The sequence below is a fragment of the Saccopteryx bilineata genome, chromosome 1, assembly GCF_036850765.1.
Source record: "Saccopteryx bilineata isolate mSacBil1 chromosome 1, mSacBil1_pri_phased_curated, whole genome shotgun sequence".
Taxonomy (NCBI): Eukaryota; Metazoa; Chordata; class Mammalia; order Chiroptera; family Emballonuridae; genus Saccopteryx; species Saccopteryx bilineata.
Genome location: NC_089490.1, coordinates 348,021,697 through 348,042,027, shown reverse-complemented (window position 1 = coordinate 348,042,027; position 20,331 = coordinate 348,021,697). Strand labels below are relative to the sequence as shown.

General features: G+C 40.4%; 1 protein-coding gene across 2 annotated transcripts in view; it reads right to left on the bottom strand.

The window, feature by feature from the left end:
• Positions 1-19,256, bottom strand: part of FCHSD2 (FCH and double SH3 domains 2) — a 278,607-nt gene extending 259,351 nt beyond the window's left edge. The window contains exons 1-2 of one of the 2 annotated variants that reach the window (XM_066250498.1): positions 18,359-19,256; positions 16,533-16,630 (exon numbers count right to left, since the gene is read on the bottom strand). In XM_066250498.1, coding sequence (XP_066106595.1) covers positions 16,533-16,630; positions 18,359-18,379 — 119 coding nt within the window. In that variant the 5' untranslated portion in view covers positions 18,380-19,256. The remainder of the gene's footprint in view (positions 1-16,532; positions 16,631-18,358) is intronic. The other variant, XM_066250500.1, reaches the window with a different exon arrangement.
• Positions 19,257-20,331: the final 1,075 nt, after the last annotated feature.

Below are 20,331 nucleotides of genomic sequence, written 5' to 3'. Positions count from 1 at the left end.
CTGTATTATAAGGTTTATAAAGTATGCAGCACAAAGTCTGGGATGGAGTTAATTGAACTGTTGTAAGCATCTTATGTGGAGTAGTATAATATTAACTCTAAGTATACGGTGATAAATTAAAGATGCGTGGTGTAACAACTAGAACAACCACTTGAAAAACAGAAAGAGGTAGAGTTAAAAATGCAAGAGTTGAAATTAGAATACTAAAAATATTCAATTAGTTCAATATAGCTGAGAAAACTATTATATAAAATGCAGTAAAACAGACAAAACAGTTCCCCCACTGAGTAAGTTGCTAATAATAAAAAAATACATTTCACCACAGAAACAATATTTTAAATGACTATGAGGTAAAACCTTCAGGCACAGTTAGATAAAATAAAACTTGAGACTAGACAGGAATCTAACTCCCTTAAAAGTCTGCCTATTTGGGGACAAAACAATTCCACAATACAGACATAAAGGAACATAGTGGCACACACAGCCTGTTTCCCCAACTATAAGCTATAACCAGCTGGAGACCAGTCATTTTATGAAGAGACGTCTGTATGTAAATCAAGTATTCTTAATACTTGTACATATTAGAAATAGACTATAAAGTCTATTAATAATAAAAATAACTTCACTAAAAACTAATTAAAAGTCAAATGACACTTTAGTATCAACTAATCTGAGCTTTTACAATGTGTTATGTTAACAGACATGCAATAAAATGCTGACAATATGGAATCATTTTAGTTTTGGGAGTAGGTAATAATTACATAGTTCAAAAATTCAACACATACCAAAAATGGTATATAATAAAAAGTCTCAGCTCTGGCCAAGTAGCTCAGTTGGTTAGAGTGTCATCCTGTTACACCAAGTTTGTGGGTTCAATCCTTGGTCAGGGCACATTTAAGAATCAACCAAAGAATGCATAAATGAGTGGAACAACAAATCAATGTTTTTCTCTCTCTCTCTCTCTCTCTTTCTCCTAACTTACTCTCTCTCTAAAATCAATAAATACAAATTTTTTAAAAAGTCTCTGCCCAATTTTCCAGTGGCCAGTGGGGGGAAAACAAATATCACTAAAATATAATCAAGGGATATGTATTCCCAATTGTTTCCTGTGGGACCACAGACATGGTAACACTTTTCATAACACCAGAAATAACATTTTCTTTTTAAAATGGAATTATTGCAAAGTTTGCAAAACAGAAAACATCTGGATGACAAGACACCACACATGAATGCCAAAAAAGAGATCAAGTGAAATGTTAAAATAAAGCATGACCAAGGGATACTGCAAGGACACAAAATTAAATAAAAATATCAGCAAAGTTCTGTTGTTAGTCCTGACCGGCACATGACAGGAAATCTGCAGCACTGGAACAAAGGAGAGGGTTACAAGTTTCCATGCCTAGTTCCCAAATTAGTCACTGAAGAACTAACAGCACAAACCAGATTTAAAACTGACTACTGCTTATGCAGCATTCATTCCTGAAGACTGACACCAACAAAAAAGAACAGCATCTGTGGGATTCCGATGAACATTCGAGGAATTTACAAAGAAAAACATCAACTTACCACCACAGGCCTCCTCAGGTAAAAGGCTTTATGCTGTATACTTTTGAGACTGAACAGCCAATCCTCAATTAAGGGAAAAATTATTCAGCTAGGAGTATTTTTAGCTCTTATTTTACCTTCCTTGCTTCCAGATTAGCCAGTTCACTACGTATTAATGCTTTCACCTGAGATGTAAAAGGAACTCAGCAAAAATACAACTGCTTGGCGGGCCCTTAGACTGCCATTTCTCCAAATTATCAATCAAAATTCGGAAGATATTTAACCACTTCTGTATTCCTAAAAGGAGAATCCTAAGAGACTTTTGCTGTATTGGCCCATTATCTGCAGCAACACAAAAACCTACTCCTGAGCTAAGACATTTAATTCAAATGTAATTGCAATGAGGAGATACTATGGTTTATAAAGACTTCCTTAAAAAAATAAGTAAATAAAATCTCCTTATTCCCAATCTGTCTGGGACAATTGGAATTATACCTATACCTTTCACAATTTAACCCAACACATTCTTGCACGTTTATGGACAACACTAGGAGTAAATCATAAGTGGGTCCCTGTGGCAAACGGCAAACAGTAAAACGGCAAAAGCCACATTACTGGCAACCAACACTAATTTTCTTTCTTTTTTTTTTTTTTTTTAGAAAGAGAGGGGAAGGAAGAGAGATGAGAAGCATCAACATGTAGTTGCGTCTTTAGTTGTTCATTGACTGCTTCTCATACATGCCTTGACCAGGGGCTCCAGCCAAGCCAGCAACCTTGGAGTTTGGAACCTGGGACCTCAGCGTCCCAGGTCCACACTCTATCCACTGTGCCAGCACTGGTCAGGTAGAGAGAAAAAGGGGCAGGAGTTGGGGTGAGGGAGGAGCAGAAAGCATCAACTCTCCTGTATGTACCTTGACAGAGCAAGCCCGGGCTTTCAAACTGGCGACCTCAGCATTCCAGGTCAATTCTTTATCCACTGTGCCACCAGTGGTCAGGCGCATCATTTTTAAGTTCTAATTTGAAGGAACACTAGATTTAGAAGCAATAATGATTGCTGTATAAATGAAAAAAGACCAGAGTCCAGTACTGTATCTGCTGCTTCCAGTTTTTAATCATATCTAAAACACCACTGATTGCAAGACACATTATGTTTCACTATGTATAAATGCTGCCAATTCAACCAACAGAATGCCCTAGCACTTACAATTTTTATTTATACTTACGTAAAAAAACACAACAATTTTAAACTTAAATTTTTAGCATGTATAACTTTTGAGCATAATTTTAAAAAAGATTAACAAAATAAATTGGTCATAAACTGGTCATTTTTAGAGTCTAACTCTTCTGAATCAAAATCTGAATCAGTTACTGATACCCATCTTTTCCACACATTATCATACTCTGTCCCACCAAAAGCTCAGGTGATCAAAGATTTGTACTCCAACCATTATCTCTGGGATTTTCTTCCAAGCCTGCCAGATACCAATTCTGCAAGTTCTGTGCACAAAGAAACGATTACAACTGTATCACAGCCAAAAGCAATTGTAAGCAGTATCCAGATTTCAAAAGCGTGAGAATGTAAATACAGTGCTTCTCTTAGAAGTAATGAAATAATAACTTCTTTTGTTACCTTGAATAAGACAACATCCTTCTCAGCCTTCCATTTCCACTAACAATAGTAGCTACCAATGTTGAATACCTACCACACTGGGCATTTCACATATCTCATTTAATTCTTACAGAAAAGCAAAAAGGTAGGGATTGTTTTATATACATGAAAGATGAGACTCAGAGAACCTTAGTGACGTGTTCAAGAGTAGCTAATAAGTGGCAGAGCTTGGGTTTCAATCTCTGGTATATTTTTAGTCTTTATTCTTCCCACCACTTCAGCGGTTCTCAAAATTTAGTGCATATAAAAATCAGCTCGGGTGATGGGAATGCAGCATAATCAAATGTCAGAATAACCTAGAGATGTTTTCTCTGAACATATATACCCTGATTTATCAATGTCACCCCATTAAAATTAATAAAAATCAGCTCAACTCAAGTGATTCTTCCACAGAGCAGGAAAAATACTGCATATATTTTCAAATAATAAAGTCTACTCACATATGTATAGATATAGAATCAACTCTTACAACTCATTAAAAAAACAAATTATTCAATTAAAAATGGGCAAAGCGGCCCTGGCCGGTTGGCTCAGTGGTAGAGCGTCGGCCTGGCATGTGGAAGTCCTGGGTTCGATTCCCAGCCAGGGCACACAGGAAAAGCGCCCATCTGCTTCTCCACCCCTCCCCCTCTCCTTCCTCTCTGTCTCTCTCTTCCCCTCCTGCAGCCGAGGCTCCATTGGAGCAAAAGATGGCCTGGGCGCTGGGGATAGCTCCTTGGCCTCTGCCCCAGGTGCTACAGTGGCTCTGGTTGTGACAGAGCGACATCCCGGATGGGCAGAGCATCGCCCCCGGTGGGCGTGCCAGATGGATCCCGGTCGGGCGCATGCGGGAGTCTGTCTCACTGCCTCCCGTTTCAAGCTTCAGAAAAATACAAAAAAAAAAAAAATGGACAAAGCATTTGAATAGACATTTCTCCTAAGAAGATAAGCAAATGGCCAATAAGCACATGCAAAAATGCTCAAAATCATAAGCTATTAGAGAAATACAAATTAAAGCCACAATATGAAAGAAGCCCCCTGCTGAAATTAGTAAACAAGACTACCACCAAGATAACTGAGAAGAGCCCTGGCCGGTGGCTCAGCGGTAGAGCATCGGCCTAGCGTGCGGAGGACCCGGGTTCGATTCCCGGCCAGGGCACACAGGAGAAGCGCCCATTTGCTTCTCCACCCCTCCGCCGCGCTTTCCTCTCTGTCTCTCTCTTCCCCTCCCGCAGCCGAGGCTCCATTGGAGCAAAGATGGCCCGGGCGCTGGGGATGGCTCTGTGGCCTCTGCCCCAGGCGCTAGAGTGGCTCTGGTCGCAACATGGCGACGCCCAGGATGGGCAGAGCATCGCCCCCTGGTGGGCAGAGCGTCGCCCCTGGTGGGCGTGCTGGGTGGATCCCGGTCGGGCGCATGCAGGAGTCTGTCTGACTGTCTCTCCCTGTTTCCAGCTTCAGAAAAATGAAAAAAAAAAAAAAAAAAAAGATAACTGAGAAGAAAACAAACAAATCAAGACTTCAAAGCAGCTTTACTAGAAAAGTCAAACCTGACAGTGGATTACAAACAACAGCTGATGTCAACCCAAGACCTAGAAATAACACAACTGAAAACTGGAGGCAGACAACACCAAACCTAGACTCAACCAGCCCTACAAACAACACACCCAAACACAAAGACATAATGAGAAGACAAAGAAATGCAATCCAAATGAAACCACAAGAGAAATCTCCAGAAAAGGAACTGAGTGATATGGAAATAACCAAACTGCCAGATGCAGAGTTTAGAATAATGATTGCTAGGATGCTTAGGGATCTTAGAACAACAATGGATGGTCATTATGAACACCTAAATAAAGAGATAGCAAGTATAAAAAAGGACATTGAAATATTAAAAAAGAATCATTCGGAGGTGACAAATACAATATCAGAAATGAAGACCACAATGTGGAAGAAATTAAAAACAGGATGGATGAAGCTGAGAATAGAATCAGCGAGTTGGAGGACAAGATGAACAAAGGCATGGAAACAGAGCAGAAAAAGGAAAAGAGACTCAAAAAGTCTGAAGAAACTCTGAGAGAGCTCTGTAACAATATGAAGAGAAATAACATCCGCATCATAGAGGTTCCTGAAAAAGAAGAGAAAGAACAAGGGATAGAAACTTTATTCAATCAAATCATAGCTGAAAACTTCCCTAAATTGATGCAAGGAAGGGTTTCACAAGTTCAAGCAGCACAGAGAACTCCATTAAAGAGAAACCCAAAGAAACCTACACCAAGACACATCATAATTAAAATACCAAAGCTAAGCGATAAAGAGAAAATATTAAATGCTGCTAGAGAAAAGAAGGCTATCACCTACAAAGAAGCCCCCATAAGGATGACATCTGACTTCTCAACAGAAACACTTAAGGCCAGAAGGGAATGGCAAAAAATAGTCAAAGTAATGCAGAACAAGAGCCTACAACCAAGACTACTTTATCCAGCAAGGCTATCGTTTAAAATTGAAGGAGAAATAAAAAGCTTCCCGACAAAAAAAAACTTCAAGGAATTCATTACAACCAAACCAATGCTGCAGGAAATGTTAAGGGGTCTGTTGTACACAGATCAAAGTGGGGAAAAGAATATAGCAAAAGAGGAATACCGCTTTAAAGAATAAAATGGCTATAAACAACTACATATCAATAATAACCTTAAATGTAAGTGGATTAAATGATCCAATCAAAAGACATAGGTAGCTGCTTGGATAAGAAAACAGGACCTGTACATATGCTGTCTACAAGAGACACACCTTAAAACAAAAGATGCACATAGACTGAAGGTAAAAGGATGAAAAAAAATATTTCATGCAAATGGAAGTGAAAGAAAAGCTGGGGTAGCAATACTTATATCAGACAAATGGACTTTAAAACAAAGGCTATAGTAAGAGATAAAGAAGGTGACTACATAATGATAAAGGGATCAATCCAACAGGATGATATAACCATCAGAAATATCTACGCACCTAATATAGGAGCACCTAAATATATAAAGCAGACTTTGATGGATATGAAGGGCGAGATCAACAGCAATACTATAATAGTAGGGGATTTCAATACCCCACTAACATCACTAGATAGATCCTCAAGAAAAAAAATTAACAAAGAAACAGCAGACTTAAAGGACACACTAGATCAACTCGATTTAATAGATATCTTTAGAATCTTTCACCCTAAGGCAGCAGAATATACATTCTTTTCAAGTGCTCATGGTACATTCTCTAAGATAGACCACATGTTAGGACACAAAAGCAGTCGCAACAAATTAAAGAAGACTGAAATCATATCAAGCATTTTCTGATCACAATGGCGTGAAACTAGAAATCAACAACAGAAAAACTAAAAAATACTCAAACACATGGCAACTAAATAGCATGTTATTAAATAACGAGTGAGTTAAAAATAAAATCAAAGAAGAAATAAAAAAATCCTAGAAACAAATGATAATGAGCAAACAACAACTCAAAATTTAAAGGGCACAGCAAAAGCAGTCCTGGGAAGGAAGTTCATAGCACTATAAGCATTCCTTAAGAAGCTTGAAAAAGCTCAAATAAGCAACATAACCCTTCATCTAAAAGAACTAGAAAAAGAACAGCAAGTAAGGCCCAGAAATAGTAGAAGGAAGGAAATAATAAATATCAGAGCAGAAATAAATGACATAGAAACTAAAGAAACACTACAGAGGAACAATGAAACCAAGAGCTGGTTCTTTGAAAGGGTAAAAAAGATCAACGAACCTTTAACAAGACTCACCAAAAAAAGAAAGGAGAGGGCTCAAATAAATAAAATTAGAAATGAGAGTGGAGAAATAACAACTGACACAACAGAAATACAAAATATTGTAAGAAAATACTATGAAGAACTGTATGCCAAAAAATTAAACAACCTAGGTGAAATGGACAAATTCCTTGAAACATATAATCTTCCAAAAATCAATCTGGAAGAATCAGAAAACCTAAACAGACTGATTACAACAAAAGAGATCGAAACAGTTATCAAAAAGCTCCCAAAAAAACAAAACCCCTGGGCCCGATGGCTTCACTGGTGAATTCTACCAAATATTCAAAGAAGAACTAACTCCTATCTTTCTCAAGCTATTTCAAAAAATTCAAGAGGAAGGAACACTTCCAAGTTCCTTTTATGAGGCGAGCATAATTCTGATTCCAAAACCAGGCAAAGACAACACAAAGAAAGAAAATTATAGGCCAATATCCCTGATGAATTTAGATGCTAAAACCCTCAACAAAATATTAGCAAAATGGATCCAGCAATACATGAAAAAAAATCATACATCATGATCAAGTGGGATTTATTCTGGGGAGGCAAGGATGGTAAAACATTCGTAAATCAATTAATGTGATTCACCACATAAACAAAAGGAAGGAGAAAAACCACATGATAATTTCAATAGATGCAGAAAAACCATTTGATAAAATCCAGCACCCATTTATGATCAAAACTCTTAGCAAAGTGGGAATACAGGAAATATACCTCAACATGATAAAGGCCATCTATGACAAACCCACAGCCAACATTATAATTAATGAACAAAAATTAAAAGCAATTCTCCAAAAATCAGGAACAAGGCAGGGGTGCCCCCCTTTCACTACTCTTATTCAACATAATATTGGAAGTCCTAGCTACAGCAATCAGACAAGAAGAAGAAATAAAAGGCATCCAAATTGGAAAAGAAGAAGTAAAACTATCATTATTTGCAGATGATATGATATTGTATATAGAAAACCCTAAAGTCTCAGTCAAAAAACTACTGGACCTAATAAACAAATTCAGCAAGGTGGCAGATTATAAAATTAATACTCAGAAATCAGAGGCATTTTTATACACGAACAATGAACTGTCAGAAAGAGAAATTAAGGAAACAATCCCCTTCACTATTGCAACAAAAAAAATAAAGTACCTAGGAGTAAATTTAACCAAGGAGGTTAAAGACTTGTACTCAGAAAATTATAAAACATTGATAAAAGAAATCAAGGAAGACACAAACAAGTGGAAGCATATACCATGCTCATGGTTAGGAAGAATAAACATCATTAAAATGTCTATATTACCCAAAGCAATTTATAAATTCAATGTAATACCAATTAAAATATCAATGACATACTTCAAAGATATAGAACACATATTCCAAAAATTTATATGGAACCAAAAAAGAATACAAATAGCCTCACAATCTTGAAAAAGAAGAATAAAGTGGGAGGTATCAATCACACTTACTGATATCAAGTTATACTATAAGGCCACTGTACTCAAAACAGCTTGGTACTGGCATAAGAACAGGCATATAGATCAATGGAACAGAACAGAGAACTCAGAAATAAACCCACATCTTTATGGACAACTGATATTTGACAAAGGAGGTAAGAGCATACAGTGAAGTAAAAACAGTCTCTTTAATGGTATTGGGAAAACTGGACAAGTACCTGCAAAAAAATGAAACTAGACTACCAACTTACACCATGCACAAAAATAAACTCAAAATGGATAAAAGACTTAAATGTAAATCGTGAAACCATAAGCATCCTAGAAGAAAACTTAGGCAGTAAGCTCACGGACATCTATTGCAGCAATATCTTTGCTGATTTATCTCCACAGGCAAATGAAATAAAAGACAGGATAAACAAATGGGACTATATCAAACTAAACAGCTTTTGCACAGCTGAAGACAATATGAACAGAATAAAAAGACAAACCACACAATGGAAGAATATAATCAACAATACATCTGATAAGGGATTAATAACCAAAATTTATAAAGAATTTGTTAAACTCAACACCAGGAAGACAAACAATCCAATCAAAAAATGGGCACAAGAAATGAATAGACACTTCTCCAAAGAGGACATACAGATGGCCATAGACAAATGAAAAAATGTTCAACATCACTAATCATTAGAGAAATGCAAATTAAAACCACAATGAGATAACCACCTTACACCAGTCAGAATGGTGCTCATTAACAAAACAACACAGAATAAGTGCTGGTGAGGATGTGGAGAAAAGGGAACCCTCCTGCACTGCTGGTGGGAATGCAAACTGGTGCAGCCACTGTGGAAAACAGTATGGAGATTCCTCAAAACTTTAGAAATGGAACTACCCTTTGACCCAGCCATCCCACTTATAGGAATATATCCCAAAGACACCATATCACTAACTGAAAAAAAGAAATTCACCCCCATGTTTATGGCAGCATTGTTTGCAATAGTGAAGATCTGGAAACAGCCCAAATGTCCATCAGTGGACGAGTGGATTAAAAAGCTGTGGTACATATATACAATGGAATATTATGGGGCTATGAAAAAGAAGAAAATATTACCTTTTGCAACAATATGGAGGGACCTGGAAAATATTATGTTGAGTGAAATAAGCCAGGCAGAGAAAGAAAAATATATGACCTCACTCATTTGAGGAATCCAAGGAATAATGAGAACTGAGGAACGGAATTGAGACAGAGGAGGGATCAAAGGGACCAGAGGGAAAGAGGACAGAGGGAAAGAGGATGATAGGATGGGATAAACCTGAAGGGAAGGGGGGAGGGCATTGGAGGGAGGGCGGCAAGGGAGATGTTGAGGGGAATAGAGGGGAGGGGGGATGCATTCAGGGTGACCCTAGAATCTATGTAAACACAATTAATTAAATAAATAAATTTTTTTAAAAATTAAGCCACAATATGATACCATTTCACACACACTAAAAAAGCTTTAATCAAAAGACATATAAGCATTAGCAAAGATGTAGAGAAACTGGAACATTTATTCATTACTGTTAGTAGAAATATAAAATGGTGCAGCCACTTTGGAAAACAGTTTGAAAGTTTCTTAAAAAGTTAGACACAGAGTTACCATATGAACCAGCAATTCCACTACTAGGTATATATCCAAGATAAATGAAAACAATCAACACAAATATTTGTAAAAGAATGTTCAAAGGAGCATTATTAGTAATAGCCAGTCTATCGATTAATGAATAGATTAATAAATTGTAGTATAGCCATTCAATGGAATACTATTTGGCAATAGAAAGGAATGAAGTATTGAAGTTGTAACACGGATGAAACTTGAAAACATTATGCTAAGTAAAAGCCAGTCACAAAAGACGACATATTGTATGATACCATTTCTATGGAGTCCATTTCTATAGAGAGAAAGTAATTGTTTAAGGCTGGAGATGATGGGAAGTGAAAACTAATAGATTCAGAGTTTCTTTTAGCAGGACAAAAATATCCTAAAGTTAAAGTACAGTGAGGGTTGTACAACAATATGAATATACTTTAAAAACTTTAAATAGAAGGCCCTGGCCGGTTGGCTCAATGGTAGAGCATTGGCCTGGCATGCAGGAGTCCCAGGTTCGATTCCCGGCCAGGGCACACAGGAGAAGCGCCCATTTGCTTCTCCACCCCTCCCCCTCTCCTTCCTCTCTGTCTCTCTCTTCCCCTCCCGCAGCGAGGCTCCATTGGAGCAAAGTTGGCCTGGGCGCTGAGTACAGCTCCATGGCCTCTGCCTCAGGTGCTAGAATGGCTCTGGTTGCAACAGAGCAACGCCCCAGATGGGCAAAGCATCGCCCCCTGGTGGGCATGCCAGGTGGATCCCGGTCGGGCGCATGCAGGAGTCTGTCTGACTGCCTCCCCGTTTCCAACTTCAGAAATAGGTTAATTTTATGGTATGTGAATTATATCTTAATAAACCTATTTTTAAGTATATATTTCTCTTGGTCAGATTACCTCTAAGGTTCCTTTCTAGAACTAAACGTCTCAGAGCATCCATAAAAGACTTCAGAATCCAATCCCCAATGACTCCTATGAACCTACAATTTAGAGAAACTATCATATAGTATAGTAATTCCTCATTCTAAGTCTCTAGACCTCCAGGTGTCAATGAAGGAAGGACAGGTGCTTCTTGAGCCAGTTCCAATTTTTCAGAACATCTGAGAGAAACCATACTCTCAGTCTTCTCTGAGGTAAAGTTTTAAATATCTTTCTTTGCCTTTGGCTAGTTTCATGTTAGTAGTTTCAAAATACTGTTTCAAAGCTAATTGACAGCGTAATGTATGGAAATTAAAAAACAGGAAGACAAATTATTATTAAAAGGTACTTTTTGATAAGCAAACATGTTTCAAAAGGTGGGAGTATGATGAGTTCCTTGGTTAAAAGGTTGGGAAACAGAGATAAGTGCACTGGTCTAGAAATTAGGAGAAACATCTTAGGGTCTTCTTTAATATGATTCACTTTATCTCATTGTGCCTCAGTTTCTATTTTCATCTATAAAAATCAACAAATGTGACAGTATCCACCTGACTAAATCCCTTGATTTTTTCCATCTTATATAATGATGCCCTAAAAACATCTGCTAAAAAGGAAGTTCTTAACACTGTGGGTGTTTGCAAAGAACTTTCTTTACTCACTACTTAGCATAAGTAACGAACAACACCAAATACATAATATTAATAAACAATACATAGGCTACAGTATGTAAAAACTTACTTATAAGTGGCCTTAGAAAGCAAAGAACGGAAAAAATAATAAATTAAGAGTAAAGTGTGCTTGTCTGCTGCTGACAGCAAAAGTCAACAGGAAACACTTCAGAATAAAATCTCGCCAAAGCATAGAATGTTCCTGATTAATAGCAAATGAGTTATCTCTCCTTCCAAAACTTTACTCCCAACATACCAGCTTCCAAGTGCGTCCTGAAACAAATGAACCAAAGAAAAGGAAGAGAGCAAAGAAAAAAAATCTATCATAACTGGTTTCCTCTTTTCAGAACTGCAGAAGATGAGTAGAGGGGAGAGGGATGGGAATTAGCAATAACCAAGCATTAAATTCTCCTATTTACAGCTTAATGAGTGTAGGCATTTTTCTTTAACTTTTATTAAAGTCATAAAAACTTTTCTACCAATTTCTATATATTAAGAATAAAAAGCAATTCAAACCCTTTTGAGTGAATTCATCCTAAGTGAAATTGAATATAACACTATTTGGGAAGCCACAGGTTAGAAGGAGTGCTGCTGTCTGTGGGTTTGGGGGAAGAGGGTTATTAGGAGCCTAAGAAAAGAAAAAGTAGGCCAGATCCTTTACAACATCACATATATAAAAACCCTAGTCTAGAAATTCCTAATGACTTTTGAAAAGGTCATTCCACTTCCTAGAATGGACCAGAAAAGCCAGACCACCTCTCTTCTCAAGCAACTATAAAGTTAAACAAATTTTCCACCTTCAGTTCAGTATTATCATTGCGGGGAAAAAAGCAAATCAGAAACCTATAGAAGTTTCATTCTAGGCCCTGGCTGAGTGGCTCAGTAAATAAAGCATTGTTCTGGTGTGCCAGAAGTCATGAGTTTGACTCCCAGCCAGGGCACATATGAGAAGCAAGCAATCAATAAATACACAAATAAATGGAACTAAGTAAAACATCCTTATTACTTCTCTCCTTCCTCCCCTTTTCTCTCTCTCAAATCAATGGGAAAATACTTTTTCAGAAAAGAATTCATTCTATTAATTTAATACAAAAGAAAACACTGACTCCTTCAAAATAATAAAGAATCCATTAATCTTTGAAGCACCAACATCTCTGTATTTACACATTATACAGTGTGTCCGTAAAGTCATGGTGCACTTTTGACCGGTCACAGGAAAGCAACAAAAGATGATAGAAATGTGAAATCTGCACCAAATAAAAGGAAAACCCTCCCAGTTTCTGTAGGATGGTGTGGCAGCATGTGCGCATGCGCAGATGATGACGTAACATCGTGTATACAGCGGAGCAGCCCACGGCCATGCCAGTAGATATGTGGATGGTACAGAGGAAAGTTCAGTGTGTTCTGTGGCTCGCTAAATTCGAATCCGTGACCAAAGTACAACATGGATATCGGCGCATTTATAACAAAGCGCCACCACATAGGAATAACATTACTCGGTGGGATAAGCAGTTGAAGGAAACTGGCAGTTTGATGGAGAAACCCTGTTCTAGTAGGCCATCAGTCAGTGATGAGTCTGTAGAGGCTATACGGGATAGCTACCTAAGGAGCCCTAAAAATCTGTGCGTGAGCCCACACATCAAACTGCACTGAATAAGTATGAAACTGGGAGAGTTTTCTGTTTATTTGGTGCAGATTTCACATTTCTATCATCTTTTGTTGCTTTCCTGTGACAGGTCAAAAGTGCACCATGACTTTACAGACACACTGTATATAAATAGAAATATACTGCACATCAAATAGGACAGTATCATTTAAAGTGTTCACATGAATCAAAGTGTAACACAAGCTTACCAGACATTACTATAGCCCCTACAAATGGAGCTTACAAAATATCTCACCTCAAAACAAAATAAGGTGCAGTTATACATAACCAGTTACATTCATTCAACAATTCTGCCAGCCTTAATAAAGGGTACAAAGACACAAAAACAAATAACTTAGACCCTGACTTCAAGGAATTTACATGAGGGGAAAGCCAGTAGCATGTGTAAAATCAAAATTCTTTGAGATCACAGAGAACAAACTTGCAAACTTAATGGTAACCATAATCTGTCAGGTGAAAAAGTGGGAAGGAGGGTATTAACAGGCAAAGAGGACAACACAACAAAGGCATGAATGTCAAGAACACAATTAGATAACCAGAAGTCCTGAGTGGCCAGGGCAGGAGAATTAAGGAAGGATGCATGGGCATGAAAATGGTAGTAATTAAGTCATGAAAGGAAGCTTGCAGCTGGGTTGCAAAGGGCCATACATGTTATGATAAGGTGTCTGGTCTTTAGCCAGAAAACCACAGAGAACCCAATATATAATAATAAGCAATTTTTTCTTTTTTTTTTTTTCTTTTTCTGACAGAGACAGAGTCAGAGGGACTGATAGGGATAGACAGACAGGAAGGGAGAGAGATAAGCATCAGTTCTTTGTTGCAGCACCTTAGTTGCTTATTGATTGCTTTCTCATATGTGCCTTGATTGGGGGGGGGGGGTGCTACAGCAGAGTGAGTGACCCCTTGCTCAAGCCAGCGACCTTGGGCTTCAAGTCAACAACCACTGGGTCATGTCTATGATCCATCCCACGCTCAAGCCAGCAACCAGCCCTCAGCTGGTGAGCCCACGACAAGCAATGTTTTTTGAAAGCTAACTGGTGACAATGTAGAAGACAGACTTAAAAGGACATATAGGGGGCTGAAAGATATGAGACCACTACTGCAATAATTAGAATATTACTGTAATAATTAAACTGTGATGAGGTCAGCAATAATACAAACAACTAAACAAAACAAACAGTAGCAACAACCTACATCAATTTTTTCTTATTCATTTTTTGAGAGGAGAGAGATAGAAAGAGTGGAGGAGCATGAAGCATCAACTCCCATATGCGCCTTGACCGGGCAAGCCTGGAGTTTCAAACCAGCAACCTCAGCATTCCAGGTCAATGCTTTATCCACCACGCCACCACAGGTCAGGCAACCCACATCAATTTAACAGTGACTGTGTATCCATATATTTGACCATAAGGTCCTGTACCAAGACACAGGCAACGAAGGAATAAAATGAAAGAATGCAAGTAAGAAGTCTTCTTTTACTGATTTTTTAGAGAGAGGAGAGAAAGAGAGAAATAGAGAGAGAAAGAGGGGAGAAGCAGGAAGCATCAACTTCTAGTTGCTTCCCATATGTGCCTTGACTAGGCAAGCCCATGGTTTCCAACCAGTGATCTCAGCATTCCAAGTCGAGGCTTTATCCACTGCGCCACCACAGGTCAGACAAGAAGTCTTTATAAGATATAATCAACAGGACTTATGACCACTGACCATCCAAAACCCAAAGAGTATTCTCACTTACACACTAATTTTGCTTTCCTAAACTGCTTCTGAAAATTTTTTTACTTTTTCACCTAGAGATTTCTATTAAAATACCTTAGTTCACTTAATAGATGTTAAAAACTTAAAATTTTTAACCATATGAAGAGTTTCAGGTATTTTGTACAGGAATTATTTAAGTCTAAAAATTTCCCTGTGGTCACAAGAAAAATAAAAGAAACAAATACAGAATTAAAAACACACACAATAATCTTGGGACTGTGGCTGGTTAGCTCAGTTGGTTAGAGCGTCGTCTGGAAACACCAAGGCTGTGGGTTCAACTCCAGTAATGTACCCATTCAGGGTACATATGAGAAATGACCAATGAATGTATAACTAAGTAGAACAACAAATGAATGCCTCTCTCCCTCTCTCTCTTCCTTCCTCTCTCTGCCTCTCTTAAATCAATCCATAAAAATATAATAAAATAAAAACAATGATATTGATACATCCAAGACTAAGACTACATGCCTTAGTTAGAAGCCCTAAAAATATAGGTGAACAGTGAAAATACTCATTAATAGTACCTAATAAATTAAATACAGGAGAGAAAAAAAGAAATTCTTTAAATTAAAACCTTTGAGCCACAAACCATTCAGCTATCCAAATACATATAATTTTATTATAACAACATATAGTTAATATTTTTCATGGAACCAACATGAAGTTGTGTACCACAGGAAAAATAGGCAACTAATGAGGCTTACAGATCCAATTCCAATTTGATAAACATATTAATTACTGCCACTGTTTCAACCTGGAAATCATCTTCCATTCTTTACTCAGGTATGTCTATTAAACTGAAAGGTTTGTACTATAGGACTGTGAAATAAAAGAGTTGTGTTTCTTTCAATAAAATGAGTTATGTTTGCCTCTGTAAAGAAAGATAGTGACTTTCACAATGCTGGTACAATGTCTTATCTATTAAATTCAAAGTTACCTTGATTATGAATACAGGTAACTTAAATGATAAAATATGATAAACACATTTCCCACTAAATTTAATGTTCAAAGACAAAGTGACATTTGTCATGTTCTAACAAATAATGCTAGTATGTAATCATCTAAGGTTGACTGTCTCACCCCCACAATTAATTAATTAGAGGTGTCAGTTTAAAAATCTATGTGAAATTGTTAAGGTCAATAAATGTTATAATCAGTAAAAAGATTATTTAAATAAGAATTTCTACTTCAATAATTATATTTTGACAGACAAACTTTTTAAGACCCTTGTTTTTTCATAATAGTATGTATACGTTACAGGTTCCCCCAATAAAAGAAAAAAAGTCAGTATTCTGTTAGTTCCAGTTATAATACATAGCTGAGTCAAAGTTCTAACAGCCTTAAAGCAGGAAATCCAAGAGGAAATTCCATCATCAGTTCCTGGGGCTTGGTAACTAAAAGGTTCTTTGAAACAGAGATATAGAAGTTCTCAAACTACTTACTATATATAACCTTACCTCATATCTTCAAGTAAATCACATTCTGCTTGATGTTTGGCTTGAAGTTTTGTCATCTGCTCAACTTGAATGTTTTTCAGTTCTTGTGTAACTTTCACCTAAAATACACCACATAGTTATGAAGGCCTTACTGCAACTTTAACAAAAAAAGTAACTACTTAAGGAAAATACTAAATACTTGTCAGAATATGTACATCTTGCTCACTTCTCCCCTGAAGATCAGAAATCCACTATTAGCCACCTAATTTTGTTACTGAAGATATTTAATGAAAAAGCTGGCCAAATAACCTGAATGAGGCTAAATATTTGTACTGGAATGGAAAAATTACAGATTAAAGAGATGCAAAATAAACTGCCAGTCATCCCACTTCATGCACAAATTCAGTACTTATCTAGGTCTTCTTAAAGTTTTAAGAGTCTTCTATTTCTTCCAAAAAGGATTCAAAGACACTAACCAACAGCAGAGGTGAGCAGAGTGGAGCCAGGAGAAGGGAGCATAAGAATGTCTACTATCTAATGATTGAAATGTACACAGTAATGAAATTATATGCTTGAGTCGACTACATAAATTATTCCATAATGGCCGCGAGAAAGCACACCGTCTCAGGATGATGCCCTCCACTCGCTGACAGCTCATCAAATCACAATCTCTTTCTCACAAAGGAGAAAGCAAAAGTAACCTTCTAGTGTTTTTAAGCCACCCCAGCAAGCCGGTTCCTGTGGCGGCTCCACTTCAAACAGCTAGAACAGCAAATGCAAGCTGGCCAGTGCCTCGCCCGCCAGGCCGGCACCCCGGGGTTCCAGGTCCAGCGGGCCTGGAATCCCCACCGCCGCAGCGGGGCTACCCGGAGTGGTGGGGATACAAGTATGAAAGAAAAAAGTCATAACTGGAGAAATCCGGATTAAGAAAGAAGGAAGTAGAAGCCGACACGACTGAGGCAATTCAGCAAATGTTTGCCCACGAGGGGAGGAAAGAAAAGCCTCCTCCACCCAGCGCCCAAGTAGACAGTTACCATGTGCAGGATTAAAAAACCAAGGATACAGCCTCAAGCCCCAGGGTAAACTGGAGAAGAGGTGCAATGAAATAGTTCACCAAGGGGCACCGCGGGGGAACTGCTGACAAGCCCGGAGCACCCGTCACTCCCACACTAGATCGCGATACACACGCCACGCACTGCCGGGTTCTCACTCTCCTGGGGGCAGTACCACTGCCTCCTCGCCCCCTACCCGGAGGAACTGGGCAGAAGGGGGAGTGAGAAGGGCAAAACTGGTCAATGCTTAATTTCTTGTTTTCCCCTGGGATGGGGGGCGATGACTATTCCAACTTCTTTTCGACCCGCCCGTGGGAAAAGCAGGCCAAACGTTAAGGCCAGGCTGGAAACAAATTCCCTGCAAATTTGCAAATGGGCGAGGGTGGCGACAAGCGGCTGGAGGGCTCAAAACTGCTGCAGACTAATCACACAAGCCCAAGGCTCTGCAAAGCTGCAGGGGCTCCTTCGCCTCCCCTCCGCGCAGCCGGGAGAATGCACTTTGCAACGAGCAGCACTGCCATACGTGCGCGCACACACACAAATGCGCACCAGAAACTCTTGTGAAATATCGGGGGGTCTCCAGTGCAATGAAGAGGACGAACCCTGGCCGCCTCTCGGTTGGAAAGGCACCTCACCCGCCTGGAACCGGGAGCAACTCGGTGACAAGCCAGAGGCTACAGCGGTCACGGCTAGTTGCGGAAAGGGGGAGGGGGCGCAGCGGTCGCCCCAGTCGCGTTCCTAGGACGCATCCCCCCGCCCCCTCAAAGCCCCAGAGCCTCCGTTTCGCACCCTCACCTTTCTCGGCGGCGGCTGCATGATGCTGAAGGGACATCAATCCTCCCCCGACGGCGGTGTTAGAAGAAGAGAAAGGAAAAGGGCCGAGAAGAGGGACCGACCAGCTAGCGTGTGCGTGTGTGAAAGGAGAGCTTGAGAACGAGGACTCGCCCTGGAGGGAGCAAGGCCGGCGGGAAGGACCCGGGTCGCGGGCGAGTGAAGAGAAGGAGGAGGAGCGCCGGGGAGGCCTGGGGCTTTGGCGGCCCGGGGGGGTGTGTGAGCGAAGGAGGCGGAGACCACGAGGGGGCGGAGGCCGAGGAGCTAGGGCGTAGGGTCCTCCCTGCTCGCGGACCTGCTCCCGAGGAGACGCGTAGTCGGGCTCTCCACCCGCCGCCGGCTCCGGGGCCCCTCGCAGACACCGCCCCCTCCGCCCCAAGTCAGGCAGCCCGGCCCTTGCTGGGCCCGACGCCCCCGCCCAGCGCGGGGAGGTGGAAGGCTGCGCCGCACTCGTCTCCGGCTCCTTCACTCAGGCCGCGGGAATTTCCGGCCCCACGACGCAGCGCAGCGCCCCACTCCGGCGGCGGAGTGCATAGCTGAGGCCCGAGCCAGGTTCCAGGGGCCGGACCAGGTTGCAGGGAGGGAGCGTGGCCGCAGCGCGGAGCTCCGAATTGTGGCGGGGACAGGGGAAACTAACGGATCGGTTGGGGAATAGGAGGGGCACGTAATGCTAGCAGAGCACGAAAATCCCCCCATTTTCTCCAAGAATGGCACGTTCCAAAGGCCTCCAGTCCTTCGTCCCCCGCTCTGGGAGCCAGCCGGGGGCTTCCCGCGCGCTTTCCCGCCAGCCCGCCCGGGCGCGCGCCTCTGTTTGGGGGCGCGCACGTGGGAGGGAGAGGGCTGTGCGCCGACGCACGCGCACAAGTCGCCCCTTCCTCCTGCTGGCTTTTGCAGCTGCAGTGTTTCTGCGGGATGGGAAGAGGTGGACCCTTGCAGCGAAGTTTTTATAATGAGGAAGGGGCAGTATGCCTGTGGCAGTAGAAGAGTTCTGTTTTTTGCTCTTTCTCCGTCCTTCAACACTCCTCTCTCCCGAGCGGATGGGCCGGGCAGATAGGCACAAAGGGACCGAACATAAACAAGTCCTTTCGCAGCCGAGTGCAGGTGCCTGTTACGGGGTTGGGGGTCTAGTTGCTCTGCAAAAAGAAAAGAAAAGAAAAGACTCTCTGCTAATTCAAATCAGAGAACGTGGACTCTGTGCTGAAGGGAACACTGAGGTAGTTAAGGCCATTTCACAGATGGGAAGGCTATAACCCACAGAGAACTGAAGACTCTGAAGGCTACACAGTATGACTATAATCTCTAGGTCACAAAGTGTTCTTTGCGTTATTAAGAAACAATTGCAGATAATAACCATGAGGAAAAGTAGGAGAGGCAGCAGGGGCAAAGGAAGCCCTTATTTGAGAATCAGGGCCTCTGGTGACAGTCCACCCCTAACTGGCTGGATGAGTTCAGGCTTCCTTATCTGCTAGTAAAGGATGCTCTTCCAGGCAGCTCCCCACCCCCTACCTTCCTGCTCTATCCAGACCATCTTAGGGTAGGGATATCAGCTTTCCTTGGGGTCCTTAGAAGAATAAAAAAATACCTCTTCTGGAGCCACAGGTCTCTGTAGAGGGTGAACTATATTGTCCCATAGTTTTGGCAGAAGTTGATGTCCCAGACACCTTTTCTCAGAAGTGTGTGGTCATGCAAAACAGGAAAGTGAGTGAGGCCTGGAGAGACCCAAGTAATTTGCCAAAAGCTGCACTGCCAGAAATAGGGAAGATGAAACTCCAAACCAGGTTGTTTATGTTGAGTTAGCTTAGATTCTTATACAGGAAAGTTATAAAATCAGAGTTATGCTTAAATCTGATTTAATCTAGAACTCGAAATGAACTAGGAGACCAGGCTTGACAGTTTTAGTTTCCTTGAAGCCATTCAAAAGTCAGCACTTCATCAGA